At 36.7% G+C, this 12,771-nt stretch overlaps 1 protein-coding gene across 2 annotated transcripts in view; it reads left to right on the forward strand.

Annotated features, from left to right (window-relative positions):
• Positions 1 to 2,226: 2,226 nt before the first annotated feature.
• The window catches only part of LOC140785893 (calcium-transporting ATPase 3, endoplasmic reticulum-type), a 33,378-nt gene continuing 22,833 nt past the window's right edge, over positions 2,227 to 12,771 (forward strand). For both annotated transcript variants that reach the window (XM_073133982.1, XM_073133983.1), the window contains exons 1-6: positions 2,227 to 2,409; positions 2,527 to 2,577; positions 2,678 to 2,711; positions 10,772 to 10,789; positions 11,268 to 11,404; positions 11,810 to 11,884. In XM_073133982.1, the coding sequence (XP_072990083.1) occupies positions 2,377 to 2,409; positions 2,527 to 2,577; positions 2,678 to 2,711; positions 10,772 to 10,789; positions 11,268 to 11,404; positions 11,810 to 11,884 (348 nt within the window). In that variant the 5' untranslated portion in view covers positions 2,227 to 2,376. The remainder of the gene's footprint in view (positions 2,410 to 2,526; positions 2,578 to 2,677; positions 2,712 to 10,771; positions 10,790 to 11,267; positions 11,405 to 11,809; positions 11,885 to 12,771) is intronic.

Consider the following 12,771-nt stretch of genomic DNA (forward strand, 5'->3'; position numbering starts at 1 on the left):
GGGGAGAGAGTAAAGCTAATGAGTACGGTTACTTGGTCGGCTCCTAGATCAGCAAGCCAGATGCTGGCACGCGGCAAAAACGCATTGGTACGGTCGGATTTACAAAACAAATTTTCCCAAAAATAATTTGAAAACTTAATATTTAAAAAAAAAAACGTATTGGCCGGTGAGAAGAGAAACAAAACGAAACGTTCTACCAATAAGAGGATCATGAATCTATCTATCATCTATTAACTCACGTGATGGACCGAGATAAGAATAGCCCACGGGCAATTACCAAAATTAAAGGAAAAATGGAATTGACGGATAACCTGAAGAACAAGGATATTTAAGCATAGTGTTACACTCTAACGCTCTTTTTTTTCATGGTTTAGAGAAGAGTTGTGTTTTTTTTTTCTTCCCTTGCAATATTAGGATAGATGATCCTCTTCCTTAGTTTGAATAAGAAAACAAAGATAAAATATCATAATATTAGTTAAATATTAACCATAATATTAGTTATAAATATTTGATGATGTTCCACTGTAAACTATGAATATAAAATCCTGAATCTACATAAGAATCTCTTATTATTCAACCAAATCGAGACACTTAATAGGATTTATTTAATAATTACTACTATACTACATAATCCCGCAAAATAATTTGTGAAGCAGGTATCTCATGTCCTCGTGCTTATATGATTTTTTTTATGACCGTCCAATATTAGATAATAGAAAATAGGGTTGAATGCATTTGACCTCCACTTATGCTCAAAATTATTTTATCCATATATTTTAAAAAGTCTTAAACCAGATCTTGTGCTTATATTTAAGGTGGGAATATTAGTTTCTTCATTCAAATTAAAGCGTATGTGCCTAAAAATTTTTAAAAATTGAATGGAGTGTTGAATTTCCTCCATTTTTAAATTTTTATACACAAAAATGTTTTTCTCCTTATATATAAGCATTTCTTTGTATTTAAAAAAATATCCATATCTTTTATTCTCTTATTTTTTATATCGTGTCAAATATATAGTAAATTTTTATTAAATTTGGTTTTTATAAAGTCCAGTAGTTATATCACATTTGGAAATAAAACAAATATTTATTAAAAAGATCAAATAAAAACTCATATATTTTGCCTAATAAATATGAAGGGGGCATTTTGATCATTTGGTGCGTTATATTAACTTTGATAGTAAAAATGATGGTTTTATTTTAATCATTAGTACACAGACTAGTTTGAGATTTTTTAAAATATATAAAGATAAATTAATATTAAACATAAATATACAGAGATAAAATATATTTAATCTTAGAAAATATCTCTATGTAGCAAGAGTTGTGAGCTTTTAAATCCATCAAATATTTTATCACACGTCTAATTCATCTTTAAAACTTAAATATAATACTAAATGAGCTATAAAATTACTGGCGAGTCAGCGATTTATATATAACTTCAAAAACTGCTAAGAAAATTACCAATTCTTAGGAAATATAATTATATTAAAGTCACTTTCGATTCAATGAGTTTCAAATGTAAACTTGTTGCATAGGACTGGGTGGACGACTTATATTTAAAACTAGCCATCCCACTAAGATATTTTGCTATCTTTGAAAAATGCACTTAAGTTCGTAATTAGGTTTTAAAGTTTGAGACTATTAATTTGGTCAAACTCCGATAGCCATACATACTCTCTTTGCTATCTTCTAATTTTACTTACTCTTGCAGGCGAATATTTTTATTTTATTTCTTTCATAAAATCACAATTTTTTATTTATTAATGTGATACAATCTTTTACAAATCTACTATCATTGATAAATCGCTTATGTGAAAGTGCTTTACTTTAAAGATTATGTGTGACTGCTTACTTAGCAACATCTATAGTAAGCTAGTAAATAATTAAAAATTATAGTAGAACTATGATAAATTTGGAGAAAGAATAGCAGATTAGTAAAAAGAACATATTTAAATAAATTCGAAGTTTCCTGATCCCAATTATGAGATCTAGTTGACTTTATTTAGAGGATGACAAGCCCGGAGTCGGAGCGATGCTGATCCACTGTTCTATTTCTCGCGCCGAGATCTCGGCGTGCACTCTGCTAACTTCAAGGTCAAATCGCCTTCACGTTTCCCATTTCCCTTTATTCAAAAGTCGAACCACGCCACGTTAAGGTTACGCATCCGATCTCCCTAATCCTGGCCCAATCTTAAACCCTAACCTCCGTTCTCCTGAGCCAATCTAATTCCCCATCGTTAAACGCTCTCTCACCTTCTTCTCCTTCTTCTACCCCTCTCAACGTCTCTCTCTCTTTCTCGATTGCTCTTTCTTGATCTTCAACCTTGATCTCGATCTCGATCTCGCCTTTGGAGATCGCAGATCCAGCTCCGTCATGGACAACGCCTACGCCAAATCCGTCTCCGAGGTAATTCCTCATACCTCTCCTTCTTGATTCGATCCAATGCGTCATCTCTGGGGTGGTCTTCTTGATCACCGGAGCCGGTAGGGTTTTTCCGAGTCTAATTGGTGTTCTCATCGGTAGGTTCTTGAAGCATTCGGTGTAGATCCGACCAAGGGACTCACGGATTCCCAGGTACCCGTTGCGTTCGTCTTCTGTTCTTTCGTTTGGTCCTTCGATTCCTTGAAGATGATTCACTGACCTGGGATGCCGATTGGTTTGTTTCTATTAATAGGTGGTCGAACACGCAAAAATATTTGGCCAGAACGGTATGTTGTTGCTAATATGATTTGTTTTGACCGTTAAATTATTTCCAGTATGCTATTTCTTTGCGGATTTTAGCTCTATCGTTGTGATTATGTATCTAAAGATTCAATTGGTTAGGCACTTTTGCCGGAAGTGTACCAAAATTTTACTTTCTCCGGTTGTTGGTGGGGAGTTGGTTGATTTAATGCTCTGAGATAAAAAAATCTCAAATGCCTTCTCTAACTACTCCCCAAATACTACCGATGAGAGCAATTAGCCTTGGACATTGGGTTTTTCCCTTCCTCAAGCTGAGAGAAGAGAGTTATTGTATTATAGAAGATGATGATGGGATTTACAGAAAGGGATCGATGGCTTTATAACATACCCACGTGATAGCCACGTGATGACTTAAGGTGGAGAACAATGAACTGATACAGGATTATTTTGTAAAATTTCAGTCCCTAGTGCTGCTGATATGAGATCAAAATGCAAATGACTCTTCATCTTTCCAGCATCAGCTCTGAACATGACAATTGCCCACCTCTTAAGATCCTTGTCCTCAAGGATCTAAGGTAGGAAACTACTCCCAAGTAGCTTCTGGCCGGAGTTCCTCCACTATACAAATTTGTGGAATGGCTCGGTTACTCCGCTTCACCATCCTCTTAGCCAAGATCTTGTCAGGGTGGAGAAGCGATTCGCCATCCGCGTCGACTATGGGCAAGGTAGTACTAGTAATGTGGTCAGACCCCAAATGTTGTTTGAGTTGGGACACATGAAAGACAGGTAAATCTTCGAGTCGACCGGTAGGAGGAGGCGATATGTCACATTGCCAATTTTATCGAGAATTTGATAGGGACCATAGAACTTAGCAAGTCAACTTGAGGTTTTGTCGACTTGAATTGAAGATTGGCGATAAGGCTTCAAGTATACAGTCCCTTACTTGGTACTGTCGCTCCGTGCGGTTCTTATTAGCAAAATATTTCATCTTGGCTTGTGATTTTGCTAGTTCAGCATGAGGGAGTAGTATCATTTGATTTCTGTCATGTAGATATAATTCTACAATAGCAAGATGGGAAGTAGGTTCCACCGAAAGAGCTAATTAGGGTGGAGGGTACCCATATAGAGCTTGAAAAAGGAGTTAGATTAACGCTATTATGGTAATTGATGTTAAACCACCACTAGCGGCTAGAGATAATGAATTTGCCCACTGCCCACTTCTTTGGTGTGGAGCTAGTCATGCAACGGAGATAAGACTCCAAACAACTATTCACATGCTCTATCTGCCCATCGAATTGCGGATGGAATGCGGTGTTGAAGTGCAACGAGATGCTCAATCTACTAAAAAGTTCTTTCCAAAAGGCACTAAGGAAAACTAAAGCCCGGCCACTCATAATGGTGTTTGGCAAGCCATGTAACTTGTGAATGTGATCCAAGAAAAGAGTGACCACTTGCGCAGCAATGTATGAGTAAGGAAGAGTAATAAAATGAGCATACTTATTCAATTTGTCCACCACCATTAATATTACCTCTTTACCTTCAGATGTCAGCAATTCTTTAATAAAATCCATTGAGATGTCAACTCATAGCTTTCTAGGAATTGAAAGTGATTGTAATAGGCCAAATGGGTGGTTGTTCTTATGTTTGTGCCGTTGACATACATTACATTGCTTAACATAAGTGAGAATATATTGTTTTAAGTCCAGGCCAATTGAAATACTGTTTAACCTTTTTGTATGTGGCTTGCAATCTTAAATGTCCTCCCAAGGGTGAAACATGTAGAGCAAAAATTATTATAGATTATGCGTCTGTTCCTAATCAAGCTTGGATGCAGAGAAGGAGTCTGCGCAGATGGAGGAGAACATTCTCAAAATATTCTTCCGTAGTCAGAAAATTATGAAATCAGTGATGATCGTTCCGTATCTTCTTGATCTACTTTTTTGATATTCACGCCTTTTGCGAATTCTGACTGCACATGCGGCAAAAATATGCAGTATTGCAGTGAAGGTGGAGATGGCGGGTGATGGTGACGATGGTGAAGAAGGTAGTGATAATGGTGATAAATTTAGTGGCATGTGGTATTGAAGGGATAAGGATGAGGAGGGAGAAGTTGGACAAGATCCTAAGGAGGAGGGAGGACTCGACAGTCGAGGGAGATAAGAGGTAACCAATGTCGAGATGACACATGGCTAGGGCTTGAGCGAGGAGGGAGAAGAGTTAGGGTAGAGGAAGAAGGGAAGACAATTCAATATTCATTCATAATCCCCCTCTTAGGTTGCCATCCACATCTTAAGAGGCTAACCTAACAAACCAAACTAACAAGTAGTAACTCTAGAAATATTGCATTCTCGCCGATCGCGTTCGAACGCACAATTTGCGTTCTCTGTCGATGCAAATATATGCAGGCATTCGCAAAGGGCGTTCGAACGCGACCTCCTCGCGTTCGAACGCAACATTTAGAATCTTTATTTTCCGAAGAAAATAACTAAGACAAAACAAGAAATATGGCCCATAGGTTGTATCCATGCACGAGATGACTTAGTGTGGTCCGAAGTTTAGTACAAATTAGCCCAAAGTTTAGCACAAATTTTCGGTAATAACTCGTAAGACCCAAAATCCTCTAATATGTTTCAATGTAGTTGGAGGAGGCCAATCCAACATGCATTGTATCTTTGAAGGATCTGGAGCTACTCCTGCACTTGGTCGGTTGCTACGACATACTTTGAGAGCTTAGCAAAGAGGGAATTTTTCTTTAGCATCTTCAAAACTTGTTCTAGATGGTCCAAGTGAACTTGTAAAGAAAGACTATACATCAACATATCATTGAAGAAACCCAAGATAAACCTTCTCAGAGAACTTGTAAAGAAAGACTATACATCAACATATCATTGAAGAAACCCAAGATAAACCTTCTCAGAAGAGGTTGAAAGAAGGTATTCATCAAGGATTGGAAGGTAGCTGGGGCGTTGCAAAGGGCAAATGACATCACCTTGAACTCATAATGGCCAAATAGTTTTGAAATGTTGTTTTCTCAATATGAGGTGAATTCGAATTTGATGGTAGCATGATCTCAAATCCAGCTTGGAAACACCCTTGCTCCATGTAACTCATCTAGTAACTCGTCTATGACAGGGATTAGATATTTATTTTTTATTGTGATATTATTCAACTTCCTATAATCTACACATAGCCTCCTAAATATCATCTTTTTCCTTGACTAGAAGGATAGGTGAAGAGAAAGGTCTGTTCTTGGTTGTATTACTCCAGAATTCAGTATATCCTTTATTATTCTTTCAACCACAGTGTTTTGAGCATAGCGGACCCTATAGGGCCTCAAACTAGGTGGAATAACCCCTGAGTGCAAGTGAATGTGATGATCTTATGCCTTGTGAGGTGGTGGGTGTTAGGGCTCCTAAAAAATATCAACATATCTAGCAACTCCTTGAAAATGGGTGGTACAATAGCTAAATTTTGTTTCAGAAGTGATAGAAAAGAGTTGACCAATATATACACAATGCCCTTTAGAAATCAATTTCTGAAGTGAAGCATTTGATATTAGTTGACAACCTGAATCAGATTAGTTTCATACAAGAGTAATTTGCTTTCCTTCCTTCTGAAATGTGAGTGAATTTTTCAAAATCAAAGAGAGTAGGACCATAGGTTTTCATCCAATCCACCCCCAAAACCATATCACAACCACCTAAGGTGAGAACCTTTACATTTGTTGACAATGCATGCCCTTGTATGGTCCAAGACATATTTGAATAAGTTGAGGAGCTAATCAATCTTTGCCCATTAGCTATGGTGGCATAAAGGGGATGAGTACACTCTAAAATGCAATTACTATCTCAAATAGTATGAGAATCTGTGAAATTGTGTGTACTTCCACTATCCACCAATATGCAAAATTTTCTATTGTTTAGCACCCCTTGAATCCTAATGGTGTGAGGGGAGTCGTGGCCGGCCAAGGCATGTATAAATATTTCCATTGATGAATTAGGTGGTTCATCTGTACTAAGTAATTCTTCTGAAGTCTCCTCTTTTTCCTCTTGTGTGTCAGTTTCCAAATTAATCATATATAATTGCTGCCGCACACACCTATGCCCCTTTCTATAGACTTCATCAAAATTATAGCAAAGGCCTCTATCTATTCTAGACTTCATTTCAGCAGAAGTGAGCCTATGGATGGGAGGGAAATTGGAACTAGGCTTTAGAGGAGCTGTCGGGTAACAGTATAGGGAGTGAAAGTGATGCAGTGGGAGCTCGTCCAGTTGAAGCAGAATTCATAGTGCTAGCAGTGAAGTTTGAATGGTTGCTGATAGTAGGAGAATGATAGTTGGGTATTAAAGACCTAGGATATGAAGGTGGATTTGTACTTGGTACTCTCTTCGTCCGAGTATTAGAATCCATGTCAAGTTCTTGCAGCTTAGCAATGAACACTGCTTGATAAAAGTTCTTTGGATGGAACTTGTGAATCATTGGCCAGATATCATCTCTTAGACCACCAGTGAAACTTTGAATAAAGTATTCTTCAGTGAAAAACATGTTCTTAATTAGCATTAGAGACTTTAACTCCTCAACTCTCTCTTGGTAAGTTGTAACAGTTATTTATTGTGTAAGCTTATTAAATTCTCCTATTACATTATCATATCCAAGTCATCAAATCGTAGACATAAGTCCTCTTCAAAGCTGTCTCAGACAAGCTTGTTTTTGCCCTCTTGATAATCTTGAAACTAAGACTCTGCCTTGCCATTTCAAAACAAAAAGTAAATTATTAAAAACTAGAAAATAATTTCTAAAAAATTTACAAATTAAAAATATAGCCTTACGTGGACTAAAACAAAATAGGAAATAAAAAACAGTTTGCTATTATATTACTATTAAAAATAAAATATCATTAAAAATATTTAAAAAATAGTATTAAAAACTATAAAATAAAGTATTTAAAAATTATTAGAAAAATAATATATCATTACGTGGGGTTAAACAAAAAAGGAAAATAAAAAACAGTAATATTATATGAATATATAAAATAAAATATTATTAAAAAATAATATTAAAAATAGTTAATTTGAAATATTATTAAAAATTATTTGCAAGTTATTGAAATTATAGAAAAATAATATATCATCACGTGGGTTAAAAAAAGAATAAAAAACAGTAATATTATATTATTATTTAAAATAATTAACTATGTTATTTTAGAAAAAAAAATATGTAAGCCTATGTAGCAGTGTTTGCGGGTGTACATGCATAAGCCTGCAAACGGGGCTTACATGCATGCTAAGCTCGTTTGCAAGCTTACATGCATAAGCCTGCAAACAGGGCATACAAGCCCACAAATTAATAATTTAAGGTTTTGTTATTGTTAAAATAATAGTAATTTAAATTTTATTATCAAAGTCAAAAGACATTTTCATCCATTAATTTTATATGTCATTTGTTTCTCTCTTAAAGCAACATCTTTTTCACCTTTTTACATCAAATTAAAAGTAATAGTTATACTTTAGCCTAGTTCACAACCAAACATCATATTTTTTTGAACTAGTCCAAGGTATTTAAATTAAGACTAGAAAATAGGGTTAGCTAATCTAGTTTGGAGCTTAGTCTCAAATCAAGGCCTAAAATTTTAGTCCCTAGTGTTACTGATATGTAGGGTTGTCAAAATAAACGAGCGGCTCGGGCTCGGCTGAAGCTCGAGTTCGGCTTGGCTCTGTTAGAGATGAGCCGAGCTTGAGCTATCGAAATCGGCTCGAAATTAATATCGAGCCGAGCCTAAGCTAGAGCCGGCTTGCTTAGGCTCGACTTAATAGGCTCAATTTTAAAGGGGTGAGAAAATCCTAATTCCCCAATCCCATATCCCCGCTTTATCCTCCTCCTCCTTTGGCACCTGTGCTCGTCCTTAAGCCGCCGCGGTGCCGCCTCATCCTCATTCGTGAACACATCCGCCTTCCTTTGTGGAAAAACAAAACGCGTCCTCACCTTCCTTCATGGACGCATCTGCCTGGGCAACATTCCTCGCCATAGTGGCAAGAAGCACGCCCGTGCTCCGCTACCATGACGGTGTTCGCAGTGGTCGCGTTCACAATGAGGCATCCAAACTCTGTTGCCACTTGGAGATTCACATTGTCGATCCCCACCCTTGCTCTCCCCACCACCTTAAGCCTCCCTTTCTCGACCTCGAACACCTCCCTCGTCACCTTCGTCCCTCTCCTCACGATTAAGGCATCATAGAGGGTGATTTTGGAGCAGAGCTCCGCAAGGGAGAGACTGCGGCAAACTCGTGCAGCATGGCCAATCCTGCGTCACCAAACTTCTCTGAGATCAAGACCGTCGGCTTCTCTCCTTCCATTGCTGAGGTGGATATCACCGAGAGTCTTGCGGTGGTTGAAAGGGAGGGTGAGGGATGAGGCTCTCGAACGGAATTGAGATCGCAAGGGTTCATAGGAGATGAAGGAGGGATTTAGTGTATTATTTGGCACGAAGAGCCTTTGAAGACGCCATGGGAGAGAGAGATGAGAGAGAATAGGCTCATTTCAGGCTTATTATAGCTTAAATAGGTTGTGGCTCAGCTTGGTCTCAATCTGACTCAGTTCAGCTCGATTCGGCTTGGCTTGAATGAGGCTTGATAATAAGCTTATTTCAGGCTCGAGCTTGGCTTGGGCTTGGTCTGACTCGGCTTGAGTTGAGTTGAGCCGAGCTTGAGCCCAATTCTAAGGCTCGAAATTAATTTTGAGCCGAGCCTGAGTGATACGGGATCAAAATGCAAATGGCTCTTCTTCTTCCCAACATTAGCTTTGAACATGTCAGTTGAAGAGTGGAGATTTTCAAATTTCATTTTTAGGAAGAAAGGAGATATCATTCATGTATATGCTCCTGAATTGTGAAATCAAAGATCTGAGTTAACAAAAAATTGTACAAAGATTAGGATTACCCTGCATTAGATATGCTAGAGTTTATAGAGTAGGAGTTAACATCAGATCAAGAATGTTGACCGTGATATTGACCATATTATCAACTGATATGATTTTTCAAATTATAAATAACATGGATTGCATGACAAACACATTCATGGAAAAGATATGTAATTTCACAAATACATAATTTGTAAGTTGTAACATTTTTATACTAGCAAACCCCAAATTTGTAGTCTCTGATAGTTAAAGTGCTAATGAGTCAACATGAAGTTCATAGAGGTCCAAAGATTTGCGGTCTTCACTAAATCATTAACAAGAGTGCTAAAGAGACAAATTATGTTTGCAATTCTTATTCATTTTTTGTCAAGTTAACTAATCTGCCTCATCATATTTATGATGTTGAAATGGGTCCCACTGCATCTAACAATTACACTACTCAAACACCCTCTAAAATAATTTTCTAGATATAACAATTTTGCAAGTCAAAATATTCTAGTTAGTTTTGCATGCATACTGATGTAATGACACTTTTGCTCTGTAAACCTAACCAATATAAAGTAGTTGAAATATTATTTTTGCAAAAGGAAAAATGCTTTGTGTCGTTAATTAGGGGTGTAAACAAGCTGAGCTTGTGTGAGCTGGGCCTAGCTCGGCTTGGCTCGAGAGTTGAAAAAGCTCAACTCGTCTCGAGCTAGACAAACTCGTCTCGTCTCGTCTCCAGCTCGATGACACTCAAGCTCGGTTGTCGGGGTGAGGACGGCGATGGACGTCCACCACTAACTATTCGAATAAATACTCTGAAGCTGAGGACGAGAGGTGGAGAGCATTTGATTATATATATATATATATACATATATAATATTATACGAGCCTAATCGAGCCGATCTTGAGCGAGCCTATGCTGTCTTGGCTTGACTCGATAATTTATTTGAGCCTAATTTGTTAGCTTGGTTCGGATTATTTAGAGCTCGAGCAAGGCTCTTAATGAGCCGAGCCCGAAAGCCTCACAAGCCCATAGGCTTTTTTGACAGCCTTGTTAGTTCATGTGATTTTTTATAATTATATTTAATAAATTTCAAATGTTAGCTTGAAATGTTCTTACTATTTAATTATTATGTGAATCTTACTCATCCTTCTTTGTTGTTTTGCATGTCTTGCATGATCGGCAGTGTTACCACAAGAAGGAAGTAAGTTTTAATCTTTTGCATCTGAAATTTTATTTGTGGTATTGGATAATGCTGTTTCTTTTGCTTAGATGTCATTTTTTTAGCATATTCTTATTTTATGGAATAGTTTTAGGTTGTTAATTGGGTGTAAACGAATAGTTTTGAAGCAGGCTTCTGTGTTAGCTGTTCAGTGGAGGGGACTAAAGATTAGCTGTTGCTGAAATAGTTAATAAATATTCTATTGTTCATCCATGAGAATAAGCATTTGTTACCGCTAGCTGTTCAGTGGTGTGTGGAATCTCCAAATTTTCTTATTCTTCTACCATTGTTTACATGCTGTAAATCATTTTCTCCTTTTCTACTCAATTGGTATGTGCTAAGTAATTAACCTTAGCCTCTAGCATGTGCATTGGACTTATTTGAAGCCATCTAGATTCATGTTGGTCCTATCAACTGATAACAATCTACTAATAGTAATTTTTGATACAACTCTGTACAGGTACTCCCTTGTGGAAACTAATTTTGAAGCAGTTTGATGATTTGCTTGTCAAAATCCTGATTGCTGCTGCTGTTGTTTCATTTCTCTTGGCTCTGATAAATGGTGAAACTGGCCTAACAGCATTTTTGGAATCATCTGTGAGTTACTCATCTTCTAAATGTTTGTTTAATGAGCATGATGACTGTCTGATCCTTGAGTTGCATGTCCAAGAATAGAATGTAGATTATAGCAACAAATACAGCATACAACAAATACAGCATTACAAATGATCCTTGAGTGTTTGTTTTAAGAGCTCAGATTACTCACCACAGAGTAAGATTTTGATCAATATCTGTTGACAGATAGCTATATGTTGTATCAATAGTACCCTATCCTTTTCTTTGAAATGCCCTTGTTCCTCTGTAACTCTCATACAAATTGACTAATTGGTGCATTTTAAATTTCTTTTACTTTATTGATCTTGTTTAAGGTTTTGTTTCTTATATGTGTTACTCTCTCAATTACATCATGTTTGTTATAATATTGCTTTTAAAACATTACAGGTCATCTTTATGATACTGGCTGCAAATGCAGCAGTAGGTGTAATAACGGAAACAAATGCTGAAAAAGCACTTGAGGTATCTTTTCATCACCATATTGTTTTTGAGCTTATTACACGCGTATTACATTTTGTGATTATGTATTTGATTTGTAATGGAAACAAAATTTTGATACCTCTGGTTTTTACAAGATTTTATGCTGATACATGTATGTGATAATATCTATACGAGGTTCAACTTTTACAACTTACCATTTACCAAAGGAACTTCTTTATTTGAGTGAAAGGGGGTTATAGGGGAAAGAGGATTTTCATGTTCTCTGTTGTGAATAACATTTTGCGTTAGTTTATACATCCTAGGATGGTACTTTTCCCATAATGATCTTGTAAACCTTTCCTTCTCATACTATGCGGTTACATCTTGGGTTAGAATCCACTGCAAAGATTACCAACATTATTCAGATGCAAGGTCAGGTAATGGATTTTGGTATCTGGGACATTTGTGCCACAACATGACAGTTTAGGCGAGGTGTCTGTCTTATTTCCTTACAATGTAACATAAGTAACATGGGTGTGGCATTACCTGGAAAAGACAAAGTAAGAAACTCTAGTACCAATATATGATGTCGATAGGATAAATCATTTAATACTCTCGATGGAACTTTTACATGATCATCATCCAAGGCTTTTCCCAACAGTGTGTGTCAACTGATTACAACTCAAAAAAGGTCAAAACTTTTTGAAGCTGGCTGTCAACTGATATGGTTTTCTGGATATCAATGCGTAATGCCAACCGAGTCAGAATCATATATGATAGAAGTGTTTGATCTGATCTTTATAAGCTAATAGGCTGTTGGAAAACTCTACCGTATTATGTATTCAGAAAATGAAACAGAAGAAAATAAAGTTGTAACTCTGCGTAAGAACTTGTTTTCATCTCCAAGCCACACTATATTTTTCCTCTTT

Source organism: Typha latifolia, chromosome 4, assembly GCF_019914945.1.
Source record: "Typha latifolia isolate L0001 chromosome 4, TyphaL0001v2, whole genome shotgun sequence".
In the NCBI taxonomy this organism is placed as follows: domain Eukaryota; kingdom Viridiplantae; phylum Streptophyta; class Magnoliopsida; order Poales; family Typhaceae; genus Typha; species Typha latifolia.